Source organism: Cotesia glomerata, linkage group LG7 (genome assembly GCF_020080835.1).
Source record: "Cotesia glomerata isolate CgM1 linkage group LG7, MPM_Cglom_v2.3, whole genome shotgun sequence".
Lineage (NCBI taxonomy): Eukaryota > Metazoa > Arthropoda > Insecta > Hymenoptera > Braconidae > Cotesia > Cotesia glomerata.
The window spans coordinates 2,598,599-2,619,679 of record NC_058164.1 but is presented as its reverse complement, the minus strand read 5'-3'; the positions used below and the strand labels follow the sequence as shown (position 1 = coordinate 2,619,679).

General features: G+C 25.2%; 1 protein-coding gene across 1 annotated transcript; it reads left to right on the top strand.

Moving 5' to 3' along the window:
• The first annotated feature begins 772 nt into the window (after positions 1–772).
• LOC123269440 (myosuppressin) lies at positions 773–19,622 on the top strand. Its single transcript, XM_044735142.1, has 3 exons — positions 773–973; positions 16,391–16,594; positions 18,691–19,622. Exons 2-3 carry the CDS (start codon positions 16,405–16,407, stop codon positions 18,780–18,782), a joined length of 282 nt encoding a protein of 93 aa, XP_044591077.1. The 5' UTR covers positions 773–973; positions 16,391–16,404; the 3' UTR covers positions 18,783–19,622.
• The last annotated feature ends 1,459 nt before the right edge of the window (positions 19,623–21,081 follow it).

Below are 21,081 nucleotides of genomic sequence, written 5' to 3'. Positions count from 1 at the left end.
AAGAAAAAATTTTCTCACTTGGAGAAAATTTTTTTCTTGAATATTTGATAGCCATTTTATATTATTTTAGCGTGCAATTATACATATTGAATGAAAAAAAATGATTCAATATTATTTGATCTTCCCATTTGACGTGCTAATCAATAAAAATATTAATGAAAATTTCCTTCTATCTTTATATTTAATTTTTTGGAGCAAGAGAGAAATTTTCTCAAGACAAGAAAATTTACTTTTATCAAGAACTAAATTTTTTGGAGCAAGAGGCTGAATTTTCTCAAAACAACAAGATTTTCTTGACTTAAATAAATTTTCTTGGATTAAAATACGTATTTCTTAAAGCAAGAGAATTAATTTAGTTGGAATTAGTGAAATTTCTTTTGTCAAAAAAAATTTTTTTTTCGCTCAAGGAAATAATTAGGAAGAAAAATATTTTTTAAGCTCAAGTGAACCTTTTTTCTATGTGAGGAAAAATTTAATATCCAAAAAATTTTGAGAGAGAACACAAAATTTTCTATCCTTTCTAAATTTGAATACACATTTTCTTTTCATATAAACAAGAGAAAAATTTTAGAGTGTAAAAATTTATCATAATTAATTTTGATAAATTGTATTTATAAATTTAATTTTGTTGCGAAAAAAATTGCAGACAATAATCGGTTATTTTAGAAGAAGAGACAGAATTGCGAACAGCAACCCTAAATAATTCTATGGCGCCCCTTGGTACGCGCATGCCAGACCGGGTGAGTGTATTTAAGGGCTGATGGCTCGCTTTTTCCACCACTGTGTCTTCACCATCAGGTCCAGAAACACCGTAAACTATTCGTATAAATATTTATCTATGAAATATATCACTCGCGATTGACAGATTGTACGATTTAATTGTTTAAAAAATTAATTTGTTATTTCTTTGACGGAGTTACTGGTTTCGGTTTCAACCACTTGTTGAAGTAATTGCGCTGAAGGATTCACACAGGTAAGCTATGTGAATTTTTTAAATCAATTATTTTCTTCTTTATTTAATAAATCATATTATGCTTTTTTCGAATTTATGAATTTATTTAATTTTCAAAGTTTAACGAAACAATTTTCTCTGGTAGAGTAATTTGCCTCTTATCGCGTGAAACTAATTCGAGTGTGTAAATTAAATTTAATTTGCTTTTCTTGAATGAAGATTGGTAATCATATAAACGGAAATTGTGGGATAAATAGAATTTATAGAGTTCTTAAGACCTCACACGGCCAGGTTGAAAACATTTAACTTTTGTGATTACGTGTAAGCTGTTTAATAGTTTAACTTACTAAGTGTCGAAAATTCCGCGGCTTTTAAGACATCGTATGCGATATATTTAGTATTCATTTGTTAACATTGATGTTCGGGTATTTTTTAATTTTAGTTTTATAATCAGACGATACTTTTGTACAAAATTATACATAATAAAGTTCATATTTTATTAAATATAAAATATTACTACACAGAAAAAACAATTTATTTCAATCAAGTAAATAATTTTAAAGAATTTCATCTTCTTGATTTGAGTAGAAAAATTCTTTAGCTAAGAAATTTTTCTTGGTTTAAGTAAATTTTATTTAATTTAAGAATTTTTTGTCTTGATTCAAAACAATGAAAGTCTTCAAAATTATTTTCTTGGTTCAAGAATTTTTCTCTTGATTCAAGTTAATTTTTTAGGTAGATTTCGTAGAAATATATATATTGCATTGGTCCTTGTGTAGGAATTAACACGGAATTTTGTCATTTTATCTCTTAAGTAGTCGAGTAAAGCTCAAAATTAGCATTGGTTCAAAAGTTTATATATTTATGTATATATATATATACATATGTAATATAACGCGGCTTGTGGACACGATAGTGTCTACAATTCTCAACGGATTTAGATGAAACTCGGTACACATATTATTTGGGTAATTACCTTGAACGAGTTCAAAGATGAGCAAAATCTGTCAATTAGTTTAGAAATGGCGGCCATTTAAAATTTTCAAAATAGTGAAAATCACGTCTTTGGTCACTTCATTGATGTATAACTTTTGATTGAACAGAGATAGCTAATTTGTAAAGAATTAATGTGATAGCTCATGAAATTACCTTTAATTTGACGTACATAACATTGACATTTTGACCATTTTTAGTTATTTTATCAAAGTTAAGAGTGCAACTGAACCATTTTCAGGCAATGTGTAGTACAACCGACTTATGAATGTTACTCTATCGAGAATTCTTAACAGACCCTAACGAAATTTAGTATATAGATTCCTCGGATAATTAGCTTGCATGAGCCCTAAAATGAGAGAAATTCGTTAATAAGTTTTGAAATGGTAGCTCCTCAAAACTATCAAAATAGTGAAAATCATGTTTTCGGTGACTTCATTGATGTATAACTTTCGATTGAAAAAAGATTGCTAATTTTTGATTAATTCATGTGAAAGCTCATGAAATTGCCTTCAATTTGACGTTTATAAAATTGACATTTTGACCATTTTTAGTTATTTTTTCAAATTTAAGAGTGCAATTGAACCATTTTTTAGGCAATGTGTAGTACAACTGACTTATGTACGTCATTCTATCAAGAATTTCATTTAGTGAAATCTACCTTCCATTTCGGGTGTGACCGAATGGCGTTTTTTTTCAGTGTATTAGTTACACTTAGATGTTTGAAATTATAAAGTAAATTTGAAATCTTCTGACGTTCTGATGCTTAATTTAACACATTATTTTTTCAGTAATTTATTTTTTGTTTATTTTGTTGAAAAATTGTTTATAATGTTTCATTTGGTGTAAGTTAAATTTTTTTTTTAATATTTAATTTGAAGATTTTTATTTTTATATTAATCTATAATTACTAACAATTATTGTAACAAATATATATTGATCAAATGAATCTATTATTGGCCATGTCTATCATAAATAAATAAATAAATAAAATATTTAAAATTGAGAAGCCGCGGACATCAGATAACATTTTAAAAATATATAAATTGTATTTATAAATAAATTTTTTAGCTTCTTGTTTACACTGAAAAAAAAAAATTAACTTGAATCAAGAGAAAAATTTTTGAACCAAAAAATAATTTTAAAGTTTCATTATCTTAAATCAAGATAAATTCTTGAATTAAGTAAAATTTCTTAATTTAAGAATTTTTTATTAAAATTAAGAAGATGAAATTCTTCAAAATTATTTACTTGATTCAAGTAAAATTTTTTTCTGTGTAAAAATAGAAATCTTATGCTTCTTAATTATCTTAATAATTTTTTTAATTTTTTTATAAAAAAATACTTCGGTGTCATTCTTTCTTTTTTTATAAAAACAAAAAATACTTAAAACATTATATCATATTTTTTACATTTTTTTTTTGTTTGAAGATAATTTTTCTGCGGATCAAAAAGTTTGTCATTATCGTTAGTTACATTTTTAATTTTTTTTAATCAGCTAAAATGATTTTTAAATACGTCACTAAGTATTAAAATCGAAATATCTATTCAATATTACACCCATTATTTTATCAGTAAATTTTTTTTCCTTTTAATTAAATCAGACTATAAAATTGTATAATTTCATTAGTAGGTATGAAAGCCCAGTTAGCTTCTAAAACGTTAACACTATTATATTCCTCTACGAAATTTGATAATAATTGGTTCAATTAATATAAAAAAATGGACATAAAATAATTTAAAATAAAATTAGTTAAAAGCTTATATAAATTTCAAATAATCTTTTATTTAATAAATTCAATAGTCAATTGAATTTTAACGAGAAACTAATTAAAAACTGATTAGTTCCCATATCGATTATCATTTCTTCTATTCTCATTTCTATTATTCAGTGAAAATCTGAGGGGTTGAATCACCGACTCACAACTATAATTATTTTAATATGAATAATTCATTTGTATATGAATAAAGGTACGGAATGAATGGGTAAGAAAATTTAGCTGGTCGACAAACTTGAATAGATGTTAAATCAAACTTATATGCATTGTCAGTCTACGGAATTATTAATGATTTAAAAGAGAATGGTTAAATGTAAACTCTGTTGAACAGCTGTCAACTACAGAATTTTGTTTCCTTCTAGACAACTTCCTCAATATAATAGCTTATATATTTATATCAAAGTTGTCTTATCATTTATGTCTTCAGAATTTTGCATTGAAGACTATTTTTGAATGACCTTTCTTGGGAATAGAAAATTATAATAACTTTATATTAATTGTTTTTTGATTTAAGAGGAATATTCAATTGATCTTTGAGGGAGAATAATCTTTTGTGCTTTTTAAAGACTTTGACATCTCTTTTAAAACAATTAATTATAGATTTAATAAATTTCAATTATAATCTATATTATAAATAGAATAAGAAAAATTTTGTGTTCAGGATAGTCATATGATAAAATCGGTTTTTAAGTGAAATTGAGTGTCATTGCAAAATGCTTGACTTGAATTAGTACCTTTTCATATCATTTTCACCGATAGTCAATTTATTATGACAAGTATTTAGGCTGCATTCGAAAATTCTCTATCTCTAGATATATAATTAAGAAATGACCTTGTATCTTGTGAACTATTGACATTTATAAAAATATAAGCTTATCCTGATTTTACACTCATCAAGACCTTTCATTTAAGTACTCACATCAATTTTTCATATATTTTGTATATTATGTATATGTATATATGAAAAATATATCAAAATGTCATGTGGGTACTCAAATGAATGCTTTTGATGAGTGTAACATCGAGATGAGCTTATATCTTTAAAAATGTCAATAATTAAGAAATGACTTTATATCTTGTAAACTATTGAGATTTTTAAAGATATAAGCTCATCTCGATGTTACACTCATCAAGAGCTTTCATTTGAGTACCCACATCAATTTTTCATATATTTTGTATATTATGTATATGTATATATGAAAAATATATCAAAATGTCATGTGGGTACTCAAATGAAAACTCTTGATGAGTGTAACATCGAGATGAGCTTATATCTTTAAAAATGTCAATAATTAAGAAATTACTTTGTATCTTGTCCACTATTGAGATTTTTAGATATAAGCTCATCCCGATGTTACACTCATCGAGACCTTTCATTTGAGTACCCACATCAATTTTTCATATATTTTATATATTTATATATATAAGGGTGGCGCAAAAGAACCGACAATTTTTTTTTTTGTCTCGAGTGAAAAAATGTTAGTTTTTAATGTTTTAAGAGCCCTCACCAAAGGACAGCTTAAAAAAAAATTTTTAAGAAGTCACTTCAAATTTTTTTAAATTTCAAAAATCGTCAAAAATCGAATTTTTTTTTTTTTAATTTTTTTTCTCGTTACGGTATAATTTTATAGACCAAAAAAAAATAAGTTTCTGAAAGTTTTAGTTCAAAATTTAAATTTTGAAAGGTCGCTCATAATTTTTTTTTTTTTTCTTTAATTAGTCATATCGCCGACTTTAAGTGTTGGGAGTGGTACGTTGGGGTCTTTTTGGTTTGAAAAAATCTTAACCTACGCGGCAAGGTCAAATCTCACCCAAGCTGGTTTCTAAGACCAGCTTGGGGTTCGAAACCACGCTTGGCAGTTGATTAAATAAAATTATTAATATTAAAAAAAAAATTATATTTTCTATGTTGTGCTTGATTTTTAGTTCATCTCGTGATGTATTTTTATCGATTATTGTACTAAATAAAAAAAAAAAAAATGCATGGAATTTAAATTTGAATAGTAAAAGGTCGCTCGAAAAAGTCTAAACAAATGCACTAATAAATTGAAAAAAATTATGAGCGACCTTTAAAAATTCAAATTTTGAACTGAAATTTTCAGAAACTTATTTTTTTTTTAGTCTATAAAATTATACCGTAACGAGAAAAAAAGTAAAAAAAAAAAAAATTCGATTTTTGACGATTTTTGAAATTTAAAAAAATTTGGAGCGACATCTTAAAAATTTTTTTTTAAGCTGTCCTTTGGAGAGAGCTCTTAAAACATCAAAAACTAACATTTTTTTCACTCGAGACTTAAAAAAAAAAAAATAGTCGGTTTTTTTGCGCCACCCTAATATATATATGAATATATGAAAAATATATAAAAATGCATGTGGGTACTCAAATGAAAGCTCTTGATGAGTGTAACATTGAGATGAGCTTATATCGTTAAAAATGGTAATTGTTAAGAAATGACCTTGTATCTTGTTAATTATTGACATTTGTAAAGATATAAGCTCACCCCGACATTACACTCATCGAGACCTTTCATTTGAGTACCCACATCCATTTTTCATATATTTATATATATTATATATATGTATATATGAAAAATATATCAAAATGTATGTGGGTACTCAAATGAAAGCTCTTGATGAGTGTAACATCGGGATGAGCTTATATCTTTAAAAACGTCAATAGTTAAGAAACTACAGTAAAATTTAACAAAATTCATTATTTAATAAAACAAAATTTTATTTATTTATAGTTCACAAGTCACGGCAGTCACACAGTGACTGCAAGATTGCTAGTTAATTATAGAAACTTTCAAAGAAGGTTAATTTTTTTTTGAAATGACAGAAGGAAATTTAATTTACACAAAAAAAAATTCTGTTGGATCATCATTCATATATCATGCTTAGAAAACTTGTCACATATTCATCATGAATCGTGAATGGAATATTAAATTGGTCAATGATGAATTAATTGTAGCAATTGACAGTATTTTGAAGTTTATTGATCGATGAAATGAATTTTAATATTAAAGAGGAACAGAGTGAAATTTGTGATAAGACAGACTTATATTTCAGAAATGAAGTGATTGGAACAACTCACCTCCGGCAATGTTCACCTCAATAATTCTTTAAGTGTCTTTAAAATAAAGTCGATTATATATTGTTAAGAAAAGCTTTTATTTTTCAAATTAAAAAACTTAAGAATAAGTAAAAATAATTCATGAAATTTGATTAAAGAAAAATTTATAAAATTAGAAAAAAAATAAATACAAATATCATGCATTAAAAACATTAATAATTTATAAGTTTTGAAACTTTATGAATTTAAAAACAAATAAAAAGATCTAGAGTACAAGTTTTCCTTTAATATAAATTTTTATGACACTCTAGAGTGTAAAAGATATTTTCCTGACCCTCCGTGTGTTTGATTATTGCTACTAACTGTAAATGTAACACATAAATCGAATAAAAAACCTCACGAATATTAATAATAGACTTGAGTATTTTTTTTTTTTCGTGTTCACCCGAATTAAATTTAATTTCCTTTTTACGGTATCGCGTATCGATAATTAAGAAAAATTATACATAAAATTACTGTAACAAGATCGTTTAAATGTTATGAAAAATTATTAATTAAATTAAAAAATACAAGCGAATAAAAATAAAGTTTTCAACAGATACATGACAAGGCATTTTAAGTATTAAAATAAAAAAAAAATTGTCAGTGGTAAAATTTTCAGGGGAAGAGTAGTTGAGTGTTTTTAATGTTGCAAAAAATTGAGCTTGCGCTTTCACGACTCCGAGTCACTCCTAGTCGAGTATAAAGTTAGATAGATCGTAAGAATAAACCCAAAGCGAATACTATAGTAGGATTGTCCCAACGGGTGTTGAGATTTATATCTTTGTCTTGTTCAACATGAATAATTTTTAACAAATATTTTCTAAGAATATTGAACTGATTTTCACCCTCGATTATTATCAATAATAAGGTGTTGATTTTATTCTTGTAACAATGGGAAAAAAATTATTTTTAAATTAATTTGGTCTGTTTGCATGGCCAGATATCAGTAAAGATAGTAGCGATTGGTCAAATTAAAGATAAAACAATTAAGCCTTATGTGGCATGTACATATGTGTACACAAAACTCATAAAATTGTCCCAGTAGTTTCTGAACTCGAAATGTAGTTATGTACGAGTCATATCAAGGTTATAATTACAGAGTAATATTTAACACCACGCACTAGTTTCAATACTGCGCCGACCGATTCAATCGAAAATTTTTTTCTGTACACAGAAAAAAAATGTTCTTGAATCAAGTATATAATTTTGAAGAACTTAATCTTCTTGATTGGAGTAGAAAAATTCTTGAGCTAATAAATTTTTCTTGATTTAAGGAAATTTTACATGATCCAAGAATTTTTTGTCTTGATTTAAGACAATTACTCTCTTCAAAATTATTTTTTTGGTTCAAGAATTTTTCTCTCGAATCAAGTTAATTTATTTTTCAGTGTATAAAATTACTACACGGAAAAAACGAAATTTAACTGGTTTCCATGTTGGACGGAACCTAGTTCCATCTATAGTGAAAAAAATTTACAAATGGTTACTACTTCTATGTAGATTGTAGTAGGTACAGTTTTCGTTTATTTCACTTCAATCCGAGATGGGGCTCAGAGCCATCTGAGATTTATTTGTCTCAGATGGTTGTCAGTACCACGCGCATGCTCGTCAGTCCCATCTTACATAGAAGTGGCGTCCATTTGGAATTTAACTAGAATCTATCTGCAGATAGTACCTATTTTTACATTATCATTTTCAAGTGCATTTAGCAATCAAATATATATGAATAATATGAATAAATAATAAGTATATTATAATGAATAATACAGATTATAATTTTATTCCAAATCAAAAAACTAATTCTTAATAAGTTAAAAAAATAAATAAATTAAAAAAAAAAATTTTTTAATTTAAAATTAAAAAATTTCAAAAAAAAAAATTTTATTCTAGTGTGGTACTATTTTTTAAAATAAGATGAAGATTGGTATTCATCAACATCTTATTTTAAAAAATAGTACCACTGAAATTAAATTTTTTTTTTAATTTTTTAATTTTAAATTAAAAAAACTTTTTTTTTAATTTTTTAATTAAAAAATTTTTTTTTTTAATTTTTTAATTTTAAATTAAAAATTTTTTTTTTTTAATTTTAAATTAAAATTTTTTTTGTTTTAATTTTAAATTAAAAATTTTTTTTTAAACTTATTAAGGATTAGTTTTTTGATTTAGAATAAAATTATAATCTGTATTATTCATTATAATATACTTATTATTCATTCATATTATTCATATATATTTGATTGCAAAATGCACTTAAAAATGATAATGTAAAAATAGGTACTATCTGCAGATAGATTATAGTTAAATTCCAAATAGACGCCACTTCTATCTAAAATTTGCGTTTCAGAATTGCGTTTTTAGATAAAGACTTGAAATTTGATTAGAGTATTGTTTTGACTTGCACAGATTCCCAATTCTATCGAATTGGTATGCATTTTTTATCCATGTAATTATTCTAGCTAATATTCATTGTAACGTTCAATGTGCAATCATTATAACATTCCCGTGTCTTCCTTACAAAAATGAATAATAATTGATATGAAAAAAAAAATTTGTAATGAGCATATATATAACCGGACAAAAAAACCGGCTCTCCATTTATTAGTATAGATTAAAAAAAAAATTATTGTTGATTATTTGAAATATTTTGTGCAAACGAAATTCGCTTGTATAGTGATTTTAACTTATTAAGATGACTTTTGTTGATGGGACAATCAGAGCCGAGAAGGTAACTTTAAATGTGAATTATTTTCTTACCTCAGAGAAACAGTTGCGGGAACTTTTCTCGGGACTCGTGGGTTTGAAAAATGGTTATTTGCTTACGAAATAATTAATTGCAATTTGTCAAAATAAAAAAATAAATTAATGTCTCAGGGTATATTCAGATACAGTAGGAGTAGCGTGGGATACAGTCTAATTAGTTTATTAAGAGTTTATCTAAGAAGTACATGATAAAAGGAATTGTTATGTAAATAAATAAGTGTATTTAGTATTTTTATTAAAACAGCTCTTTTGCACTCATGAATATTCACTGGTTTGTAAAAATAAAAATTCATTGGCTCTTGATTTTTTTTTTTTAATAAAGTTTAGAATTCTAAATTTTAGTTCATGCTTTTTTTTTTTAATATAAGCACAATGGAAGACGGGGCTTTGAAATCAAACGTAAAAAACAATAAAATTATTTTGAAAACTGGTTGATGTATTTTAAGAATTTACCTTTTGGCTTCAAAATAAAAATGTAAAAAACTTTTGCATATTTTATGGGTTGGGTTTGTTTTTTTTAATTAGCAATTGTGGGATATCATTTTTTTTTTCTACGAAATGATAACAATATATAAAAAGATGCAGTATGGAATTAAGCTTGTTATAAAAATTGTGCAGCCAGGTAAACGAATTCAAGTAGATAGTAACTTTTGAAATTCTTTCTTCTTTGCTATAAAAAAAAATAATTACGATAAAAATAAGGAAATATTTTCCTCAAAATATAAATAGTTTATATTTTAAATTAAACACAAATTATTTTACGATGAAGTAGATACTTGTATAAAATAAGTAAATATTGCTCAAATTGTGAAAATTTTTAATTTTTTAGCAGAAGTTAAAAATTTATTTGAATTTTATTACAAAGGGCAAACTTCTCTATAAAAATATTAGGAATAATTAAATATATTCCGTCATTATGAATTAAATAATGAATAATAGGATTTAAAAAAAAAAAAAAAATATTTTTGATACTCACTTTACTTTCAACTGAATCACGAAGATTCCAAGACTTATGGTCAGATTTAGGATCATTTTTGTCTTATATAGAACATGATGACAATTTTGAAAAACGAACATCAATTGCCTTCGTGTTATATCCTTATCAACAAGTAAATATTTCATTAATTAAAAAGCAATAAATCAAGAAGAAAACTGTCACATTTCTGATTTCACAGTCTACTGGTTTAAAACCAACGACAACAGTATCTTGAAAAATATTTATTAAATCAATCGTTATATTAAATGCTATACTAATATAAATATTTTTGAACTCAAACTCATTGACTCGCGACTAAATTATTCCGTTTCTGCCCATGACATAAATACTTATCATAAAATCTGTCGCAATTTTTCTCCCGGGATACTAATTATATCTTCGAATTATTATTGAATATAAACCCAAGTGGATGAAGCTTGAAAGTTTATTAAAAATTGCAACAGGTTGCCCATTGAAGCGTAATTCAAGCTATAAATGCGGATGATTTTTTAAACTCATTATTTTATTGTTTGTTTTGTTAAAATTATCTACTACTTTTATAATCTAGTCTACAAAATATTTATAAATTATTTCAGTTGTTAAAAATTGTTGTAATTAATAATAAATGTCGAAATTTTCTAGAAACTTTTGATAAGAACTTTAAAATAATCTTAGTAAAAGAATATTTAAGATTTACTCATTTTACAATTACTTTTCTTCCTTGAATTTAATTTTTAAACAAGAAAAAAATAGTTTGTTATTTTTTAATAAGATGTCAATCATAAACTTACTCATTAACCCGCTGGCGAATGTAAGTTTTTTATAGAAAAATTTTTAATAACTAATTTAAAATTTATAACAAGGCCATTTTATTCGTAGTATTAAATAATAATAATATTATGTTTTTTAAATTAATTAAAAAGTTTTGAAAATTATTTGAGATAAAATAAAAGATTTGTATTTTTTCATTTTTTTCTACTGGTTTTGTTCTTTAGTAAATGTGAATTAATAGTAAACGATTGAGAAAGAGGCGCCAAAGGCAAATACGCCCTTAAATTGCAGAAATATAAAACGGATATGAGCGTTTGGTTTTGATTAAATTCTTTGAAGTCAAACTTTGATTAAAAGAAGGGATAATTAACCTGAATTTTAATTAATGTAAAAATAAAGCTTCAAGAGCTATTTTTAAATAGTAGAATTGCAAAAAAGAAATAGACATAATGAAAAATAATTTAATTTAAGAGAAAAATTTTTGAATCAAGAAAATGATTTTGAAGAATTTCATTGCTTTTAATTCTCAACAGTTTTTTTTTTGGTTTAAGAATTTTTCTTCTAAATAAAATTGATTTTTTTTAGTGCATTTTTTGAAACAAAAATTTTATGGTAGTAAAATTAAAATACAACTAACTGATATTTTGTTTTTTTTTTTTTTTAATTTTTTGGATTTTTCGGATATTAAGGATGTAATCTACACTAATAAATGGAGAGCCGGTTTTTTTTTGTCCGGTTATACAAAAACTACTGAACCGATGGGAATAATACTTATACCATAAGATGCAGCGTGTTTCGGAGAAGGTTTTAGTATATGATAAGGTGGTGATTACTTATCCGGAACCTGTATTTTTTTGACATCGAAATAATGAATTTTTATTGTAACTAAATTTATTCTATTCGATTGTCATTTGTTTAAAATAAATTTTTTAATTCTATTGGTTATGTTTATATACTAGGCAAATTTCTTCACTCATGAGACCTGCAATTTTTTTAAATGAAACTTTCAATGCTCATTACAAATTTTTTTTTCATATCAATTATTATTCATTTTTGTAAGAAAGACACGGGAATGTTATAATGATTGCACATTGAAAGTTACAATAAATATTAGCTAGAATAATTACATGGATAAAAGGTGCATGCCAATTCGATAGAATTGGGAATCTGTGCAAGTCGAAACAATACTCTAATTAAATTTCAAGTCTAGATCTAAAAATGCAATTCTATAAAGCGCCCAGCGGAGCGTCGAGTAACAGCTAGTTTTTTAATAAATTATTTTTCCAAGCAAAAAATTATTTCTCTGATTTCAATCGATAGGATACAAATTGTTCGAAGTGAAGAACTTTTTTAATAAGCGCGATACGATCTTGAAACTTTTGTTGTCTGAAAATAATAGCAACGAAACTCATCACTTATCACACGGAGACATTGAATTCAGCGAGAGTGAGAATGATATAAAAACATATGTACGTGATGATAATATTTCATTGTTCAAGTTTAGCGACAGATGTTTGTCATCCAAGATCCGTCACATTATGTATGAACCTCACGATTAATATCCGCTGATCTCTTTGTATTTTTTTACTTGTAAGCAATTCTTATTTCAGTGAGTAAAATTTTATCTGTAACAATGTCTACTAATGTCTACCATTGATCCCGCAATCGCGGATCTCAGCTAAAAATAATGTACAAAAGAAACTCTTTGCTCCTCGATAAGTTTCGACAGACTCTTTTTTTCAGGAGTCATTTATTTTTATTTTTATTCTTGTAATGGATAACTTTTATTTTATTCGGATGTTTGTTTTTCTAAAGACTTTTTTCATTATATTTTTTTTTCAACTGAATCTTTCACGTGGTTTCTGCGATTTCAATGTCCGGACGGCACTTTACCCCTGACCTTCCGGGTCTACTTTCATCCTTATTCACTTCCTAAAAGATTTCCGGGTGAAGTTGATGGAACAAGAGCTTCATGAGTTCAAGGGCGCAAAGTTCATTAATCTTCTCATTTGTGGTTTCAGTTTTTTTTTTATTTTTAATTGAAAATAATAAATTATTTCAATTACTTCTATACGTCGAGGAGCGATTACAAATTTAATTAATGATCAAAAGCAATGTGTTTTTTAATAAATAAATTTTTGTGGCTCCAAAGAATTCCAATTTCCACGAAATAAAAAAAGAGAAAAATTTTACCTGGAAACTAATTAATAAAAAATTGTCAAGTTTCTTGAAAAAAGTTTAATACACAAATTGATAATTAAAACTTTTTATAATTATAATTAATCTTTGTCTATTATGTAAGATTCAATAGATGATTGAGTAAAAATTTTTTTTTCTCAGAAATTAATTTTTTTTATTCATTTTTAGCGATTTATTATTATTTGATTATATTTTTACTACAAATTATGAAATATTACGTAAGAATATTGAAATTCTTAAAAAATTTTTCAAAAATTAACAAACAATATTTAAATCAAAATATTTTTATCAATTTGTTAATTTTTTTACCCTTTTTATGGAAGAAAAAAATAGTATAATATATTACAAATTGATTTCTCAAAAATTTCAATGAAAAAGAAGGCAAGTACAGTCAAAACCGTTTACAGCGACTACGCTTAAAGCAATGTGCCGGTTGTTACGACGAAATTGTTAAGTCCCGTCTCTATTACATATAAAATTCTCAAGTCGTAAACCGCTTATAACAACATTGCTTATAGCGACAAATCGTTTATAGCAACCTAATTCACAGTACTTACAGTAGTAAACTGATAGTAAAATCCATTGGTTATAGCGTCTGATAAATACTTTCATGCGTTTTGCAGTAAATATACTTATGATGTCATCAAATTCTTTTGCAGCTTTAAATTAATGAGAATCACAATTTTTATTTTAGTTAATGGTCTTACAAGTTGTAGAAAACAATTTCGTTACAATCTTAAAATAATTCTCCGACAAAATAACTGATTATTTTCAAAAATAATTATGCTATTAAATCTATATTATTAAATGTAGTGTTAAAATTTATACGTGGTTGTATTAAAAACCATTTTATTAAAAAGTTTAATAAATTAATTTATGTGTAGTTTAATAAATGTTAAATAAACTTTCATCAAGTATTTATTAGTTTAATAAACTTTCATCAAGTATTGTTTTTTAATTTAATCCGTGCATTTTTGTTTTCGAATATAATCCATGCATTGCTAATTTTTACTTATAACGACTGTCGGCTCTAACGACCATTAATAGGAGGTCCCTTCAATGTCGTTATAAAAGATTTTCACTGTAGTAATTTTTTTTTACTTTGAAATTTAAAAATCTCAGTGAAAAATTTTTTTTCCATAATTTGGATTGCATACTCGTAAATTTACCACAAAAACAAACACATTAAATTAAAAAAGTTATTTTTTTATAAATAAAAATATATAGTCCCACATCTATGCAATTATTTCCACTTCAAACAATTAATATCGATGTAATTTCAAAATATATAACAAAATGAAAGTTTTTTTTTATTTTTCTCAGCAACATAGATTATTTTAAGTCAATAGAACGTCAGCGAGGCGAATTACAAAACCACCCGCTTAGTAATAAAGAAACCTAATAGTTTTATTACGCGCACCTTTCAGTTACACAGTAAAATAAATAAATAGCCTTACTTTAATTCGAATTTACGAGCTTATAATAGTAAAAGTACACCACCAAGGATATCTGCGTGCTTCTGACAAACTTTCTTTTGTGGCTGACTGTAAATAATTGCAACTACTGAATCGTTTTTTTTTCAATTTGCTTCAACATTGCATTAACATTTTTTAATATTTATTGCTAGCATACAATACCATCTACATTAGTTGCATATCATTATTCTTTCTATCGAACTTTGGTATTAATTGCCAATAATTAATCGATTAATTCCACGGTCTACGTGACTGTTTAATTACTTATCCGAGTGGAGTATAATTAAGCTTATTATTTTTATTGCACAGAAAAAAAGAATTATTTGTCTCAAATAAATCAATTTATTTGAGTCGTTTTTTTCAATATTTCTTTATGACAACCATATATATTTGGTACAAGTAAATATAACAGTTGACTCGAATTATTTTATTATTTGTCAGAAATATATCATTTATTTGTGGTAAAGATGCTAAGTTTGTCCGAAATAACGACATCTTTGGCATTAAAACTCTTAACTACTGCTCTCATGACGTCACTTGAACGTTGAAAACAAAACTTGAATGTTTTGATTGCAACTTCAGCTACATCGACGTTTCAAAAAATAGTTTATTTGCATACATAATAGTGTTTGCATAATTAATATTAATTAATAACTATTCATCAACTGGGGATTAAAAAAAATCATACCTAACCTACATGGTAAGGTGCTCAAAATATTATATTTTACGAAAATAAATCTAAATTATCCGTAACCTACAATTAACACTTTCATTATTAAATACAATTAAATATTTCATTATTCAACTAAAAGAATAAAAAATCATTTTTTTTTTTTTTCATTTTAAAGCCATTATAATTTCTGAAAATTGATAAAAATAATTTAGCAGATATTTAATAATTTGTAGAACTTTTGTTAACAAATAAATTATGGCAAAAAAAATAAGAGAAGAAAATTGACATGTAGAAATTTTTAAAAATTAAAAATGCAATTTTTAAAAAACAATTTTTCAGAATTAATTTATTTGTTAAATAAAATTAAAAATTGGTCAAGTGACTGCTAACTTTAATGTTACAATAAATTTTAAAAGTTCATTATTGTCGTCAACTATGATTTATTTACCACAGATAAACCATGTTTTTTTACCATGAATAAACTATTTATTTGACGCAACTAAATCGCTCAAATATATTATATATTTACCAGAAATAAATATTTATTTGGCCATATCCAACTATCTTATATATTTGGCTCAAATAAATCTTATTTCGATCAAATATTTCTTTTTTTTTTGTGTGTGATACCAAAAATTCAAAGTTGTAATTATGAAAAATACATAATTAATTTTTTTTTTTTTTTTTTTTTTTTCTAGGAATTAAGTACAGAATGAATTATCTCCTGTCAACAACTTTTATCATAATGAGTGTACTCTCGGGAGAAATTTTGGGCATGCCACCAGCCCAGTGCAATCCAAGCATACTGGATGAGGTGCCGCCAAAGATTCGCAAGGTCTGTGACGCCTTATCGACCATTTACCAGCTTGGTATGGCTATGGAAAATTACATTATCGACAAAGGTAAGCCGAAACCACGACATCCTGATATAGGTTGTTATAAATGAATAGTCGGGTTCTCTTGCCGATATATCGAGACTAAGAGGCTTAATGTCACGTCAACTTTATTATGTACCATGTAGTGGAAGCGTTTGTAACAAGATAGAATTTAGTTCGCGTCATAGGTATCGGAGAAGTAGTTGTAATACGGTATTGGTCAGACAAAGTTTCCGACTAATCATGTTAGTATAGTTTGTTAACAAGAGATAATTAATTTATTATCTCTTCATGATAATATATTAGTTAATAGAATTCATAGTTAGTTTGATATACAGTTGAAGATTTTGTTAATTTAGAATTTCCATTCTCCGAATGAATATGGAGAGTTTAATTTAATTTAACGCGTTATAAAACCGAATTTTGCTTTAAAGAGAACGATAAGAGTGACCGGTTAAATAATTTAAATTTTTATCCAATAAAATAACGGCAGGATTATTGCAGAGAAAATTAAGTACTGATGAAAAAGAAAAATTAATCAATCGGATGATTTTTTATCGAGTTAAAACTGCTAAAATTAAAAAAAATATAGTTTTGAGATAAGTACATTTAAAAATAAGAGCAATGTATCTTTCTAAAGGGCAAACAGTTTCTTTAAGGAAGTTCGAGCGTAACTAATGAGTCAAAATAATATTAATATTTTTTTTAAATTTAAATCTTCCTAATATTCGTCAAAATTCTATATTTTAATTTAAAATAATTTAAACAATTTAATAATTGATGATTTTTACTTATTTAATAAAGTAAAGTAATAAAATAACTTTGGTATTTATTACTTGCCGGAATAAATAAACAGATTTGGCAATAGCGCGCTTGATTATACCCATAACTGAGACGTGGATGAGTGTGTGAGTTAAACATTTCTCTCTCTGTAACTATATTTATATCCTTTTCTTTTTTCTCAGCTGTTGACGCGATGTTGTCAAATCTTTATTCGAATAAATAGTTGACGATAAACAAGTTACAAACATAAAATTTGATTTTAAATATTTCAAAAATGATATCGGTAATGTATTATTATTAAATTGTTTTTATATTTTGCAATAATCCAAGTTTCTTGTGTATAGTTTTTTATCCGTTAAAGTTGGGAGGTTAATATTGAAATAAATAATTAAAGTCTCGACAAAAGTTTGTCCGCCATAAGAGCCCGTGTATAAGGAGATAAACTATGTGATTTTTAAAATTTAATATCTAAGTAATTAAACGGTGAATCTTTTTAAAATTTTGGAATTAAATAAATTACGTATTTATTTATACGTATACTTAATTTCAAAGCTCAAAGTTGGAAATTATTTTTTACATTAGATTCGCTCGAATTTTTTTGAAGTTTTGAGTACTTATACTCATAAGTATCCTCTATACGCAAGAATTTTTTTAAATAGTCCTTGCGGCACTAAATTTTGAAATATTAGCGTTTAAAATTTGTATATTTTACATACAAACCCTATGCTGACCGACGTTCAAGCGAACGTTTTATTAAATATCAATCATACTTTTCTTAAGATTGTTTTAAAAAACTGAGAATCATTATTTGAAGATATAACAAGTATTTTTTATCAAAAATAACATAAACGAGCGGTATTTAATTTTTTATAAAAAATGTTTGAAGTTAGTTGAATATTTTACGTGAGTGGAAGTAAGTGAGCGATAGTCTGTAAAGAAAGGCAGCACTAGTGCGTGAGAAAGAAACCAATACCCATAACCTATAGGTGTCTTTTTCTTGTCTAGGAACGTTCTTAAAGAGTACGATTAGAGTAACCGGCCAAATAATTTCAATTTTTATCCGATAAAAAAACGGAAGGATTATTGTAGAGAAAATTAAGTATTGATAAAAATAAAAAATGAATCAATCGGATGATTTGTTATCTAGTTAAAACTGCAAAAATTTTGAAAAATTTTAGTTTTAAGATAAGTGTTTCTTTAAAATGCTGCAGTTCAAAAAATATTTAAAAATTTAGTACATTGTTTTTAGAAGTATAAACAATCGAAACGAGGAAAAAATAAAAATTAATCAAGAAAACAATAAATCACTTGAATTCTAATGGAAAAATTTAATTTTTCAGCTCCAATTTTACGTGAAAACGTGCCGGTAATTGGAAACAACGTTAAGCGCCAAGATGTTGATCATGTATTTTTACGATTCGGAAGACGCTAAGATTTAAAACTAAAGGACTTGCATTAGATTTAACCGAACTACCTTGTAAAGAGTCTTATGTATTCAAACTTTTAACAGCTAAATTATCATTATCACAATCAAGTTAAAGTTAAAATTTATTTAATATTTTTTTATGCGAGTTATTTTAACTCACTAGTCAAATAAAAGGAAGTTGATATTAAATTAATTATTAATATAACTGTTACTTTTTTTGAATAGTTGACTTATAATATTAATTTTATGGAAAGTATTTATTCAAAAAACAAAATAAATTATATATTTTATGAAATTAAATCTTATATATAACATTTTCCATACTGAGACGCTACATATGTTACCTAAAATTAAGTGATACATATTGATACAGACATTAAATTCACAAATAAATTCAATCAAATAAAAATATTTAAATATAAATATATATATTCATAAAGACATAAATGGTTAAATAAATTAATAGTCCACCAATTATTCGTAGACGGGAAAAATAGCGCTTCGCACGATTGCTTTCGTGTCTTGTATTTAATAAAAATTCAAATTATGTGCAAATAAAATTTAATTAATCAACATTTCTGAATTTTGGCATAAATTATATCTAAAAACAAGTATTATAAATTTTTTTAATTTTTTAAGTAACAATATTTGTATCATACTTACCTTTTTGAATTTAGTTTTTGTACTTAACACTTGTAACTTGTAACCGACTGATGCATTACATAATAATTTAATGTATACATTATTTAATTTATTAGTTTATTTAAAAATTTTGCATGCACTAAAGCATTTGATTATATATTTATTGTTACATATGTGTATATAAAATAAGTCTAAAAAACAGTATCAACTGGTGGTGCAATTATTATCCTTATTAACACTCCTACATCCTTAAAAGAACGACCGCAATAATCATAATTTTAAGTACAAGATATTTATCTTCAATTCATCTTCAGCTACTTGAGGTTTAAGAGTACACACTACTAAATTGTATTTTTCTACAAAGAAGCTTACGATATTTAATCCTTTGTGAAATCCGGTTACAGGTAAGATAAATACGCTCCTTATATTCTACGCTTATCTCGAAGATCCTTGAGATTGCTTTAGTACTTTGTTGCGTTGTAAAATATTTTATGAAATTGGCTTCAAATATTTGTTGATTAAATTTTTTTTTTTTTTTTTTTTTTTTTTTTTTTTCAATTAACAAAATAGTTGAGAAATTTATTGCAGTTTATTAAAATTTTAAACCTTTTCAAAGAAGCTATACTTTTATTTATTTTTTACACATATTAAAAAATATATTTAATAAATATTATTAAAAAATAATTTTATTATAAAATAATATTATTATAATTTTATTAAAAATAATATTATTATAATAAAATATAACTAAAATAATATAATTGCAATCGATTTATAAATCGTAAATTAATTTACAACAATATTGGGAGTAATTATAATTTAATGAGTTTTTTTATTCAAAATAAGGTAAAAGACCCAGTTATTGACACTGGCCTAGTTGTTTGACACTTGCACTTTTATTGTAATTAAAAAAATTAAATGTTCTCAAAAAACCAATTTTCTTAAAATTTATGATTCAAAAATTATATTTATTAATTTATTAAAGTTAATTTGTTTTTTTTTTTTTAATTAAAATAAAGTTGCAAGTGTCAATAACTGGGTCTTTTACCTTATATATACAACCTAAATTACAATAGTCACTATTTTAAGCAATGATTAAATATAATGACAAATAATTGTTTCTACAAAAAAAAATATGATTAAAAAAATTAATTTCAGTCTACAAACTTTTTTCTTGTACATTTCCTACTTTTTGTCCCTAATCATTGTAATTAATTACGTTTTTCCGTCAAAGTTAGTCAGAGGGTGATTTAACTTGATAGTAAAAAAGCATTTAAAGCAACCGCTAGGGTTCGAACCCACTCCAGGCCAATAACTAAATTCTAGCGGCGAGTATGTTAATAATCTAACCACGGAGACCAACCAACAAATTTTAACAATTATATTATTGTATACTTTATTAGATGAATTATGAATATTATTTAAGAAATAAATTTCGAGCATAATTTTTCGTTGCTATATTAATTTATTTTACTAATTAAATTCAAATTAATTATCGACTGATTTTAATTTTTCACTAATAATTATAATTGGACTTAATATTGGGTAAATTTATACTCTTATTAAGCTATTTGTATAATTTTTGACTGACAAATTTAAATTTCCCGACGTTGAGAAAAAAAAAACTTCTATCAAAGATTTTATGATAAAGAGAGTAAACAAA

Excerpts from the sequence above, each read along its gene's own strand:
- LOC123269440 (XM_044735142.1), top strand. The coding sequence starts at position 16,405 with ATGAATTATCTCCTGTCAACAACTTTTATCATAATGAGTGTACTCTCG. Across the intron at positions 16,595-18,690 it reads AAATTACATTATCGACAAAG|CTCCAATTTTACGTGAAAAC; the intron begins GTAAGCCGAAAC and ends TTAATTTTTCAG.